Source organism: Grammomys surdaster, unplaced genomic scaffold (genome assembly GCF_004785775.1).
Source record: "Grammomys surdaster isolate TR1022 unplaced genomic scaffold, NIH_TR_1.0 61, whole genome shotgun sequence".
NCBI classification, from domain to species: Eukaryota; Metazoa; Chordata; class Mammalia; order Rodentia; family Muridae; genus Grammomys; species Grammomys surdaster.
In genome coordinates, this window is record NW_021604563.1 from 784,016 (window position 1) to 796,143 (window position 12,128).

At 43.1% G+C, this 12,128-nt stretch overlaps 1 protein-coding gene across 1 annotated transcript in view; it reads right to left on the minus strand.

Annotated features, from left to right (window-relative positions):
- Tmem35a (transmembrane protein 35A) overlaps positions 1-8,091 on the minus strand; it is an 11,665-nt gene extending 3,574 nt beyond the window's left edge. Inside the window, exon 1 of the mRNA XM_028788595.1 lies at positions 7,694-8,091. Within this exon, the coding sequence (XP_028644428.1) occupies positions 7,694-7,813 (120 nt within the window). The 5' untranslated portion in view covers positions 7,814-8,091. The remainder of the gene's footprint in view (positions 1-7,693) is intronic.
- Positions 8,092-12,128: the final 4,037 nt, after the last annotated feature.

Genomic DNA, 12,128 nt, shown 5'->3' on the forward strand with positions numbered 1-12,128 from the left:
CACACACATGCACACACATGCACACACATGCACACAGAGATCTTAAAGACACCAGATGAACAACTACTAAATTCAGGTCTCAATTTCTACAAATGAGGCATCAACCAGCTGCAGACTGAAAAGTTAAATCTACATCTCTATTAGAATTTTTCAGTAGTACTTACTACAGCATTTGTGCTCGTTGGGTGCCGAAAGTAATCTAGATGGGACTATGTACATAGATAATATAAATACTAGATCATTTTAAGTGAGACTTGAGTATCCAAAGATTTGGGTATCTCCTGAAAAGGGGAAGACATCTGTCCTGAAGCTATCCACTATGAATACTGAGGGAAAGAATATAAGAACCAGGCAGAAAGCCAATGTGATCTCTTAAAAGCAATAAAAGCTAAAGGTGGTCTTGTACTACTCCCTCCTGTCTTGGCATATGGAATGCTGAGGTTACAGGCTTGTGCTGTACCTGGCTATAAGAATGACCCCTCTGTCTCTGTGTCTCTGTTTGTGTGTGTGTCTCTGTCTGTCTGTCTGTCTGTCTGTCTCTCTCTCTCTCTCTCTCTCTCTCTCTCTCTCTCTCTCTCTCTCTGTGTGTGTGTGTGTGTGTGTGTGTGTGTGTGTGTCTTGTCCCCTGTAACCAGGCTGGTCTCAATAAGTCCCTGAGGATGTCTTTAAACTTGTGAGCCTTGCACTTGTACCTCCTTAGTGCTAAGATTACTGGAGTGAGTCACAAAAACCCACCATGTTCACTTTCATAAGGACCGTTTCTAATTAACAGCATTAAGTTTTTCAAAGAAGAATTCCTAAATATTAAATTTGGAGTTTCTGCGGGATGCACAAGGGGAATGAAGTAAGTTTCTTAGAGATTCTACAGTCTCTTCTGGTCCCATAACATCTAGATATACACTGAATAGCTTCTCTAGATTCCCCACCCTCCCCAGCATCAATCACTTAACATTCAAGAATAGATTCTTAGCCGGGCAGTGGTGGTGCACACCTTTAATCCCAGCACTTGGGAGGCAGAGGCAGGCAGATCTCTATAAACTCAAGGCCAGCCTACTCGAAACAAAAACAAAAGAATAGATTTTTATCTATGAGTTTGTGAAATCTGTGAACAGGCATCCTCCTGTCCCCATAATCATACCCAGAAGAAACCTGATTTTCAGCACTGAGAATCCAACCTGGGGTTTCATACATGCAGCTTGGTAAATGCTCCACCAGTGAACCCTTATTGCCTCTTTCTTTCCTCCTCTTTCTCAAGAGAAAACTGAATGTGGGCCAGGCATTTCACCGAATCTTTAGTTCTAAGCTGAGCAAACACATACAGGAGCTATTACCCATGACTCCAGTTGAAGATTGTATGATTTATTAGAGATGGGGTGAATATTGACATTATAGGGAGCCTTGCATTCTTTCTGTTGTGGAGAAGAAGACAGACATCAAAAGACTCCTACCATTGCCAGCTCCTTTCTTAATGTGTGGTGCAGGCCACCTCATTTCTAACAAACAAAGGGTCAGGCGTCTTGAATCTGTAGTAACTGATCTCTAAAGGCATTAATGGTACTGATGGAAGGTTTAAAGAGAGCTGACTGACTCACTTTCCCCCAAAACTGTCACAATTCACTTTTTATGTCTGGTTTTATTTTTCCTTCAAATGAAACAGACCCTGAAACCATAGTTTCCTTGAAGGGGCAAAGACATGAGAAACAGAAGTGTTTTGTCAAGTGTTTCAAATATCATCAAAGGCCCACCGGGCAGCACTGTCCTTGAACCTGTATCTGTCTTGTTGTTTGGATAAAATGACAGGTAGCATATTGCCTCAGTTTCCCCTTTTATAGGTTAGATGAGAGCCGGGCAGTGGTGGCACACGCCTTTAATCCCAGCACTTTGGAGGCAGAAGCAGGCGGATTTCTGAGTTCAAGGCCAGCCTGGTCTACAGAGTGAGTTCCAGGACAGCCAGGACTACACAGAGATACCCTGCCTCGTAAAACAACAACAACAAAAAAGTTAGATGAGTATTTTGGAAATTTAATCTAAGATTCATAGTACCATAGCTTCAACTGAAAGTAAAACACACACACACACACACATATACACACACACACACACATACACACATACACACACACACTCTTTCTGTGAACCACACAATGAGCCACAGAACCCATTTTAATAGCATCAATGAGTCAAGCAGGTCCATCCTTTTGGTATGAAAACATGTGATTCAGAAAAGAGTAAAGGAAAGCACATTGAGCTTTTCTTTACTCATCCCCTTTTTCTCTGTGTTTACTTATTCTTCATAACATGCCAGGGCCATGAGCTCATATTAGTGACATTAAACTTGAACAGCTAGCTCAAGAATGTCACATAATAACCAACCTAAGTCAGCTAACAAGACAAAACAGGAATAGAGGGTAAGTAGTTTGATCATCTTTAGTTCACTTATGCCTACTAGTTGAAAGAAGATGGGCTAATAGACTATATAATAGATGTATTTAAAGTCAAGAAAACAGATACAACTATCTTACAATGTTAAAAATCAGGACAATAAAATTATCCTTGGTAGGGTAGTAACTGAGTGCTGCTTGTCTGCTAATGGGTACATACTTACATGGAAATATTCTGAATTCTTCTAGGACTGTACAGTTATACTATGTGTGAGTGTGAGTGTGTGTGTGTGTGTGTGTGTGTGTGTGTGTGTGATACTCCAATACAATTTACAGGGAGAATTACATGAACGTGAAAGAGTGCACTGACAAAAATATATTTTGCCTAAAAGTCTCAGCCTAGTTACTATCTTAGACCACATAAAACCTACACAAGCTGCAAAATTTGCTGACTCACATATGATTTTCATGAATTTTTGTAGGAAAAAAGCCACCCATGAATCATAGAGCATTATCTGAATGCAACAAAAAGCTCATCACGTTTAATTGCTAACTATTCGCATGAATGATAAGTACCTTTTCAGTGATGCCACTTGCCATTGTCATCAATGTCTCCCTAAAGAGGACTCTAACAAACCTGATCCTATTAAGCAAAGGGGAGTCTATCTACAATTGCTTCTTAGAACAAGGGAATCTGTCCTCTGCTGTTAAGTCAAAACCACTCTGAAACAAAGTCAGATGTTGGCCAACTGAGAGTCTATGAGATCCCAGTAGCAGCTTTGATGTGATGTGTATAGTTCAGCTTTTGTGGTTGTGTGAACCAAGCAAGTCACATCACATCTCAGGGTCTATTTTCTCTTTAAGGGAATAGATATACTGCACCACCTCCAAGAAGTCTAAGCTTCGGTGAATTACTACCCTATTACCTAGTTGGAAAGCAATTAATGGCACTGATTGGAAGCATAAAAGATTGCCCATGGACATTAAATAAACTGCACAAACATATTGGGAATGTCTCACTAGGGTTGCACAAACAGGGGAGCATTTAACTAACTACAGATAACCAAATTAATAGAATCAACAAATCTTTTCTATGAAGGAATGGAAAGAATCAGAGACTTGCTCCATGGTCCCCGGGGTCCAAATCCTTTGGCTTCTTTGTGACAGAATTTTGGTGTTTTCTTACTAATATATATGTGGCCTCCTGGATAGAACCACCACTACAGAAAGCTGAATACAAATTGCATGCAAGTTATTCATCCATGTACCCCCAGCCACTGCACAGGAAACTGCTTAGCAGCATCTGTAAACATTGTCTCCCAATTCAAGTGAACTAATGAGGCATTCAGTCAAGGGAGTCTCGGGTCACTCAGGAGTCATTTGGGATATAGAAGACTGTATAATAACACTTCCTTAATCTGGGGGAGGTATGAGACAACACATACCAAATGGATTATTCAGAGATGTGTATGCTAATTTTGTACAAGAGTCACTGTGCATCACACAGCAGCAAGTGGATTCTTTAATATTATTGATTGCATAAAGGTCTGCTCACAAGGGCACATGAAAGTACATTTTGTTCTTCTGCACACTTGATTCTAGCCCCTTAAATGGCTATTCAAATTAGTCTGAAAACCACTGCATAAAATAGAATCAATTATCACCATCATCTCACCCAACGCTTTCCTTGAACACCGACTGTAGCAAACACTGTAGCATACGTTATAAAAATGCTGTCTCGGTTAATGTGTACAACCCTTTGAGATAGGCATTCTTATTTCCATGTTACAAATAAGGAAACTGAGATGCCAAGAGTGCCAGAATTCTAACTCTGGCTTGTATGACTCCAAACCCTGCACTCTTCTTTCTAATCCTTCCTGTATGCTCCAGTAGAGCCAGGAGAAAAATTCATGGTATTTTGTTTGGTTTTTAGCAGTTTCTCTAGTTATTCTTCATAGAGAGAATCATATCTAAGATAACATAATAGCTCTATCTTTCTATCTACTATCCATCCATCATCTATCTATCTATCTATCTATCTATCTATCTATCTATCTATCTATGTATTTACTTATTTATTTATTGAGATAGGGTCTCTCTATGTATCCCTAGCTGTCTTGGAACTTACTATGTAGCCCAGGCTACACTTGCCTCTGCCTCTTAAATGCTGGGATTTAAGATGTGAACCACAGGCCTAGCATATAAAGGCTTTAAAATAGAGATAAAAATAGACCCCACCAAAAAAATGCAAAAATCTAAATTCAAAAAATTGACTCAAAAATAAAGCCCCAAAATATAAATTGAACTCATGCAAAAGAAAAAGTAAGAAGAATGTGTCAGGTATTTTAAAGAGTCAGTTGTAGATTCTACCAACGAAAACAATTCAATGACCTTTTATGCACATGGTTTCCAATCTCTTGTCTGACAATAGCTTTTCCTATGACTTTGGATGAATCATTAAACCTGCTATGCTCCAATTATCCATTAGTAAAATGGAAAGGTCTAATAAGATGACTCTACCTCACAGATATGTTCTAAATAAATCATCTTAGAACTACACCACCACCACCACCTTGAGCTCTTATGAGAAATACCACTGGAGCCAATATATGACTAATTCCACTAATGCAGAGAAATCACTCCAAAATGGAAAATAGAAAAGTCTAGATAATCACTCCATCTATCCTAAATTTGTTGTTCTGAAGGACTGTTGACCCTTTCTCAGAAACAAGAGATGGCTCATGAACTGCATAATCAAGAATAAACCAGAGAAGATTAAAGGATGGCCATGAGGCAATGCTGCAAATGACTCATTTGACTCATTCATTCACCCATCCATCCCACAAATAGACATACATATTCATATATATATATGTGAATAGCTGAATATGTGTATATATTCTTTTTGGCTAATCTATACTATTTTGGAGAATATATATAGTCTCCAAAAGCATATATATTACCTCGGGGTATGTAACTCAGCTAACCTGAAACTTCTAAGTCTCCAGCTTTAGCATGCTGAGTGGTGTCCACAATATATATTAAGCACATTATGTTCAAGAACTGAATACTGCCTCCTTTTCATGTGGGCTCCAGATTAAAACTGGGACAAGCCTGGGCACTACACAGTGGGCCCTATGTTAGAAAGCCATCACTAGCCACTGCCTGACACTCAGTGTAGGAGGAAACCCTGGAAAAGAGCAGTCTGGAAATCCTCTATAATGTTCAAATCACTGTGACATCTACCTTCCAGTTAGATAGTATTTCCACCCTTCCAAAAGCCCCATAGTACAGAAACACAGATGCGAGCTAGCGCACACACACACACACACAAACACACTTGCTCCCTACTGCTCTGTTAGAGTATACCAATTTAAATCTTATTCTGTTTATGCCAGGAGATCTTCAGGCTTATTTTCTCTTGCTTTCATTCGGCTGCAATAGACAGCTCCACTCCCTAGGAAGAAGCACACTCTAAACCCATTTGTGCCTAGTACTCCTCATGAGCGCCTGCCAAGCTGGTAGGAAGCTTCCCGGTGGTGACTCCATCTTAGTCGAATTGCCTGCAGAGCAGAATACTGTACTTAGGGTGCAGCTTGGGGGTCCTTCAAAGCAGCTGGGCAAGGTTCAGAGTGCAGGAAGCATAGAGAAGAAAGCTATGTCCCTAAAGAAAGGGAAGGCTTAAAATACCTCTGGTGCACACGCACAGAAGTATAAATAAACGTACATGAGAAAAGTAAAACAAGGGCACATTCGTGTATTTAGCATCGAACACTTAAACTAGTCCAGGCAAGACAAAAGCATAAAAGCATTTCTTCACCGCCCTTTCCCTGTACTTGAACCTCTTCGAGGCCTTTGGTGGCTTCTGCTACCTCACCCTACCCCCTTCCCCAATGCAGGCAGCCTTGGCTACTTATTTTGACCTGCTTTCAATTCCATCTGCTCTCACATACTGGGAGGAGGGGAGATGAGAAGGAGAAGCATATTAGGATTTGCCACTGGGGCTAGCCCTAAGCCACCCTCCCCCATCCCAGAGTAATCCCATGGTAAGGAAGAAACAGATCGCTCAAGCCAGAGCTGTGTGCAAGTATTTTCTGAACATCTACAATTTGCCAGACTTCATCCTTTTGCAGCTGATGTTGAGGGGCCCTGGGAGGCTTTGCAGTGGGCTCTCAGAGTGCGACGAATCCCTCTCAGTGTCTGACTCAGCCCTAAAGGAGAGACCCTGTTGCCTTTTTTCTCTCTTTCTTCTGTTCCTCCCCTAAGCTCATTTCCATCTTGACCTTGAGAGCCCAGTTTTCTGTGCTTGCTCCCATTACTGACACCCTGGCAAAGGCTTCTTGAAGCAGGCTCCCTACAACCCGGGCGGGCAATGGGCAAAGTGACAGGGGCGGAGGTGAAAGACCGAAAGTGCTGGAAACATCTCTTGCTATCTCCTAGTACTCCACTACATAGGTCCTCATCGCATCCAACTGGGAAAGGTAGCCCAGCCCCCAGTTTGCAGAGCTGTTTTGGCCAGTCACCTTCGGGCATTCCAACTCTGCAGAGAGGAAACCTGCAGAGGGCCCGGCTCTGGGCAGCCACCGGAGGCATGGGAGGGATTACAGACAGTTCAAACAGGCTTGATAGATTCTGTAGATTAGCCCACACACGAGATAAACTAAAACATCCAGCTTTCTCTCCAGGGAAGGGGCAGAAGCAGAAGATGCCCAGTGACCTTTATTTGGGGCAAGACTGCTTTGTCTCCAAGCTTCAGATCGTACCCCGGTGCCTAAAGGAATACTGTCAGCTCTGCACATGGGATGACGAAGAATACGTAGTCAGCCCCTACAAACTGCCAGCTTTAGGAACCCGTCTCCTCACCCCACCCCCAGCTCTTCCTCTCTTTCCCCTTTGTTCCTCCCTAAAATAGATAAACTCTGGCTCCCTAAACTCTTAGCTTAGAGGGAAGGACTCAGACTTGTAGACTGGTTGTGCCTGGGACTTTGGGTGTGTACTGGGAAGAAGGACAGGCTCACTGATGACAGGTGCTACGCAGGTCTCAGCCTCCTGCTTGACTTGAAATTGGGGGTCTTCGCTGGGCAGCCCCTCCCCCAACTGGCATGCAGTGGCACCAAAACAGTTGCTCCCGGCATAGTCCACAAAGAAATCGCACTCGGTCCAGCTGTTCTTTCTGAGCTGCAAAGTTGTTAGGGAGGAGGGTCCGGGGTTGGGGGAGAGGTTAAGGGAAAGGCACCGGAGCGGAGAAAGAAAAGAGAGGTTGTCACAATCCCACAGTGGAGCGCTCCTCATTGCTCCTTTACATCACTCACCATCTCACTGTAGGCATCCTTGCTGAGCCTGGGGGTCAACTTGATGGTCCCCATGAAAACAAAGAAGAGTCCCAGGGCCACTGAGAGAGCCACGATAGTTATGGTTCGTGGGGATGCCATGGGGTCACCAAGGCAGGTCCCAACTAATCCCTCTGCTTTGCGCAGCCCGGCTGTCAAGGCGCAGGCAGTTAGCACAGGGAGAGCTAGAGGCACGCTGCGGAGGCAGCAGAGAGAATGACAAAGGGAGAGGAGGGAGCTGGAGAGAAAAATTGAGAGATCGAGATTCAACGACTCTCACTACAACAATCGCTGGGTCCTAATGCCCTACGCTTGCACCTCCCTCGTAAAGGACCCTGTAGAAGTTAAAAGAAGCCCTGAACTGAGACGGAAACTTCCAATTTCTAAGTGCAAAGAAGGCAATTTATGCCCCGAGTTCGGCCCCAGGAATGGGAAGTTCAGAAAGATGTCTTTTTTACTATTTCCTCAGGTGCACTTTTAAACCCCTTCACTCCTACCCTTCCGTTATTCACTCTCCCTTTCAAACCTCATCTTTTCCATCAATCAAACCACCAGACATTGGTGTCAACACTCAAGGAGAAAACTGCAAGCCCTACCTGGTGGCTCAAGCCTGGAATCCCAGTATTCTGATGACTTGGGCAGGAGGATGTGAATTCTGGACCAGCTTGGGCTACGTAGTTAATTCAAGGCCACCGTGGACTACTGTCTAAAAGCCCCTCGGAAAAATCTCTCTCTCTCTCTCTCTCTCTCTCTCTCTCTCTCTCTCTGTCACACACACACACACACACACACACACACACACACACACACACACTGCACACACCCCCAGAAAAAGAAATAAAAGAGAAAAATTTTAAAACCATAAAGTTGTCTGGATTGATGGTAACCAAAGAAGGTTTTTGTCGTCTCCTTAAAAAAATGTTATGGTTCTCATTTCTCAGTGGATAACCCTTAGGTTCTACATTTAGTATTCAAAAAATTTCACATGGGGCTGGAGACCAAGCTCAGTTTGTAGAGTGCCTACTGTATGAACCCCCCCTCCTTTTTCATTTTGATCCTGTCTCTCAAAGATCTTTCAATAGGTCCCCCTGACAGGTGCCATTCATTACCTACCCACTCACTGCCCCATCCTACCAGAGCCTCCCCACTCCCCATGCTTCTGGTCACTCTTCTTTCTCCTTACTCTTCATTGGCATTCAACCTTGGCCTCCATGTCACCTCCTCCGTTTAGCCTTTCCAGATAGAGCCCAGCTGGATAAGACTATCAATGTTCTATTACAAAACTCAATGTTTATTGAGTGGTTCTTAGGGGTAAGAAATTGCTCCTGTATTAATTCACTTAGCATGTATAGCAATACTGTGAGCTAGGTATGAATCTCCATTTCTAAATAGGAACATTGAGGCCAGGATTTAAATGACTAGACAGCTATGTCTAGAGGCCAGGCTAAGTTGGTTTTGTTAAACACATTAAGTCTTTTGTTTATTCTGGGAAGGGTAAAATGAGCACCAGAGCCTCTATCTAATAAGATTTCTTGCTCTATTGCCCAAAAGTGTGCTCAGAGGTCGCATCCATGTAGTACATGGGCAGTGTAGAACTCACACTGAAAATGAATGGGGGAATAACACACCAGGATCGTGAAAAGCCTTATAGACTGCACAAGAATGGTCAGTGGTCAGAGGATGCTGTGTCTCTTTGTTAGAGCAGAGGGACATTGGGCAAGCTGGGTGGTGACCACTCCAGGTGAGACTGGAACTCACCCCAGAGAGACCAAGCAGGACTCCAGTGGCACTGCTCAAGGAGGGAGGTGGAAATCTTGAGCCTTATTACAGTTTGCTTTCTGTTGCTATGCAAAACATTGAGATCAAAAGTGACTTGGGGACGACAGAGTTTATTTCAGCTTCTACTTTACAGCCTATCATTGAGGGATGCCAAGGCAGGAACTAAAGCAGGAGCCTACAGCCAGGAACTAAAGCAGAGACCTTGGAGAAAAGCTTGTTACTAGTTCACTCCCCTGGCTTACTTGGCTACCTTCCTTGTACAACCTAGGACCACCTGCTCAGGGATGGCACTTCCTGCAGTGGGGCTGGGTCTTCTATCAATTTACAATCAAGAAAAGGCTCTACAGATGTACCCACAGGACAATCTGCTGGAGACAATACTTTAACCAAAGTTCCTTCTTCCCAGATGTGTCAAGTTGACATCCAAGAGTGGCCTCCACAAGTCTCCACTCTCACTATGATATAAAGGTCTCTTTCTATCCTGGTCACTGATCCTTAGTACTCCTCCCACCTAACCAATCCCAGCTGGGTTTTGTGGTTTCTGTCTCTAACCCCAGCAATCATCAGGAAGCTGACTTAAGAGGATTTCTGTGTTCTGAGCTATCCTAGGCTAAATAGTACATTTCAGACGTGCCTGGGCTGTAGTATAAGACTCTGCCTCAAAAACAGACAAACAAAATGTATTTTGAAGAAGAAAAGGAAGAGGAGAGGAGAAAGAAGGAAGGGATGGAGGAAGGAAGAAAGGAAAAAAGAAAGAAAGAAAGAAAGAAAGAAAGAAAGACAAATTCCCTTCAAAGCATGTTCCCTATTCCCTATATCATCCCAGACATTCCTCCTTTCCATGCACAGATGAAATGGTTCCCTTACTCATTACTCTGATAAAATACTGGAGAAAAGCAACTTCAGGTACCAGGCAGGATTATGAAGTAGCTGGTCACATCATGTCTAGAGTCAGGAACAGAGATTGATGATGATGATGCTCTGCTTAATCTCTCCAGTATTTTTTTTCTTTTTCTGAGCTTCCGGTGCATGGAATAGTTTCACATACTTCAGTTGTGTCTTCTGTCCTCAGTTAAACCTTTCTGGGGGCTGTACAGATAGATAGCTCAGTGGGTAAAGTACTTGCTGTACATGCATGAAGACCTGAGTTCAGTTCCTGGGCACATATACAAAAGCCAAGCATGATAGCACACACTTGTGACCCCATCATGATGTGAGAAGCATAGGAGGATGATGGGATAAGAAAATCCAGGATAATTGGAGACAGGTAGATCCTGAAGGGATTGCTGGTTGTCTGCCTAGACAAAATGGTAAGTTCTAGATGTAGTAAAGACTATTTCAAAATATAAGGTGGAAAAAGCAGCTGAGAAAGATATTATGACATCATCCTCTAGCCTCCAAGTGTACCCACACAGGCACATATAACATACACACACCACAGAAAATGAAAAGAACATTAGAAACAGCCCGATAGACTCACCTAGAGATGTGTTTCTATGGTGATTCTAAATCCCATCAAGTTGATAATGAAGGTTAACCATCACAACAGGTACACTGAGCCCTCTGAAATATATGCCCCCATCCTGATCATCATCATTTATATTCCAAATGTGTCACCATAATCAATTTCATCAAGGAAAATTGGGCCCTCTGCCCTTTATGATGAGGCTCTTGGTGACTTTCCTTGGTGACTAAAAGACAAGGAACACCCATCTGAAATAATCCAAAGCATGTTGCGCAAGAACTCTCTCCGTTATAAGCCAGCTCTTATCTTCTTATTACTAGGCCAAAGAAGCAGAAGACCTCCTTCAGTTCAGCTTTCTTGGATTAGGCACTCATGGCCTAGAAGCATCCCATCCCCATCAGCTGTAAATGTGTGGTGTGGCAGTAACAAATGTTCTCTACACTCCCACGTCTTCCTGAAGCCAGCATACTGGTGTGCTGGGTCCTGAACACTGGGTACTGCCACAAGCCAACTTCATCATGGCACTCTGAGTACCAGAGGTTGCTCCAGTAGACTTACAACTCCAAGAGCACTGGGTTTTCCAGGCTGTCCCTGTAGGGCAGGTCCCCGCCCTGCCGCTGACATTCTGGAGATGTGTATCCCTTTTTCCCAGGTAGGTCTGAGCTCAGAAAAATGATCACCACTGATCTGAATGCTGAGTCTATGAAAGGATCTAGACTGAAGATGCTGGTACTCATGCTAATTAAGTCAGGCACCTAGGCCTAGGGATATTCCTCTACAGATGATTCTGGCTCACATAAGACCCCTTCCTTAACCTAGATCCACATCATAAGCACAGGGTATCAGAATGTGTCCTTTGGTTGTCATTGTTCTTCCATCCCCTGGATAAGTCTGATAGAGAAGAGTCATGGACTCATCCCCACTCATCAAGCCTTGTGATTTAGGCACTGTAGATGCACACAGAAAGTGAGATACAGATCCTGCTAACAATGAGCTTGTTGTTACATAGCAGACAGTAGAATTTGTTTATTTTCATACACATAATAAATGACTGGAAAAGAATGTACCAAAGTATGAAATGTTAATCTTTGTAATTTATTTTTCAAACATCCTACATTGAATATGGCAGTAAAATGAGCACTCAGGGAAGACTATGTTTTATAGTTATGTGAC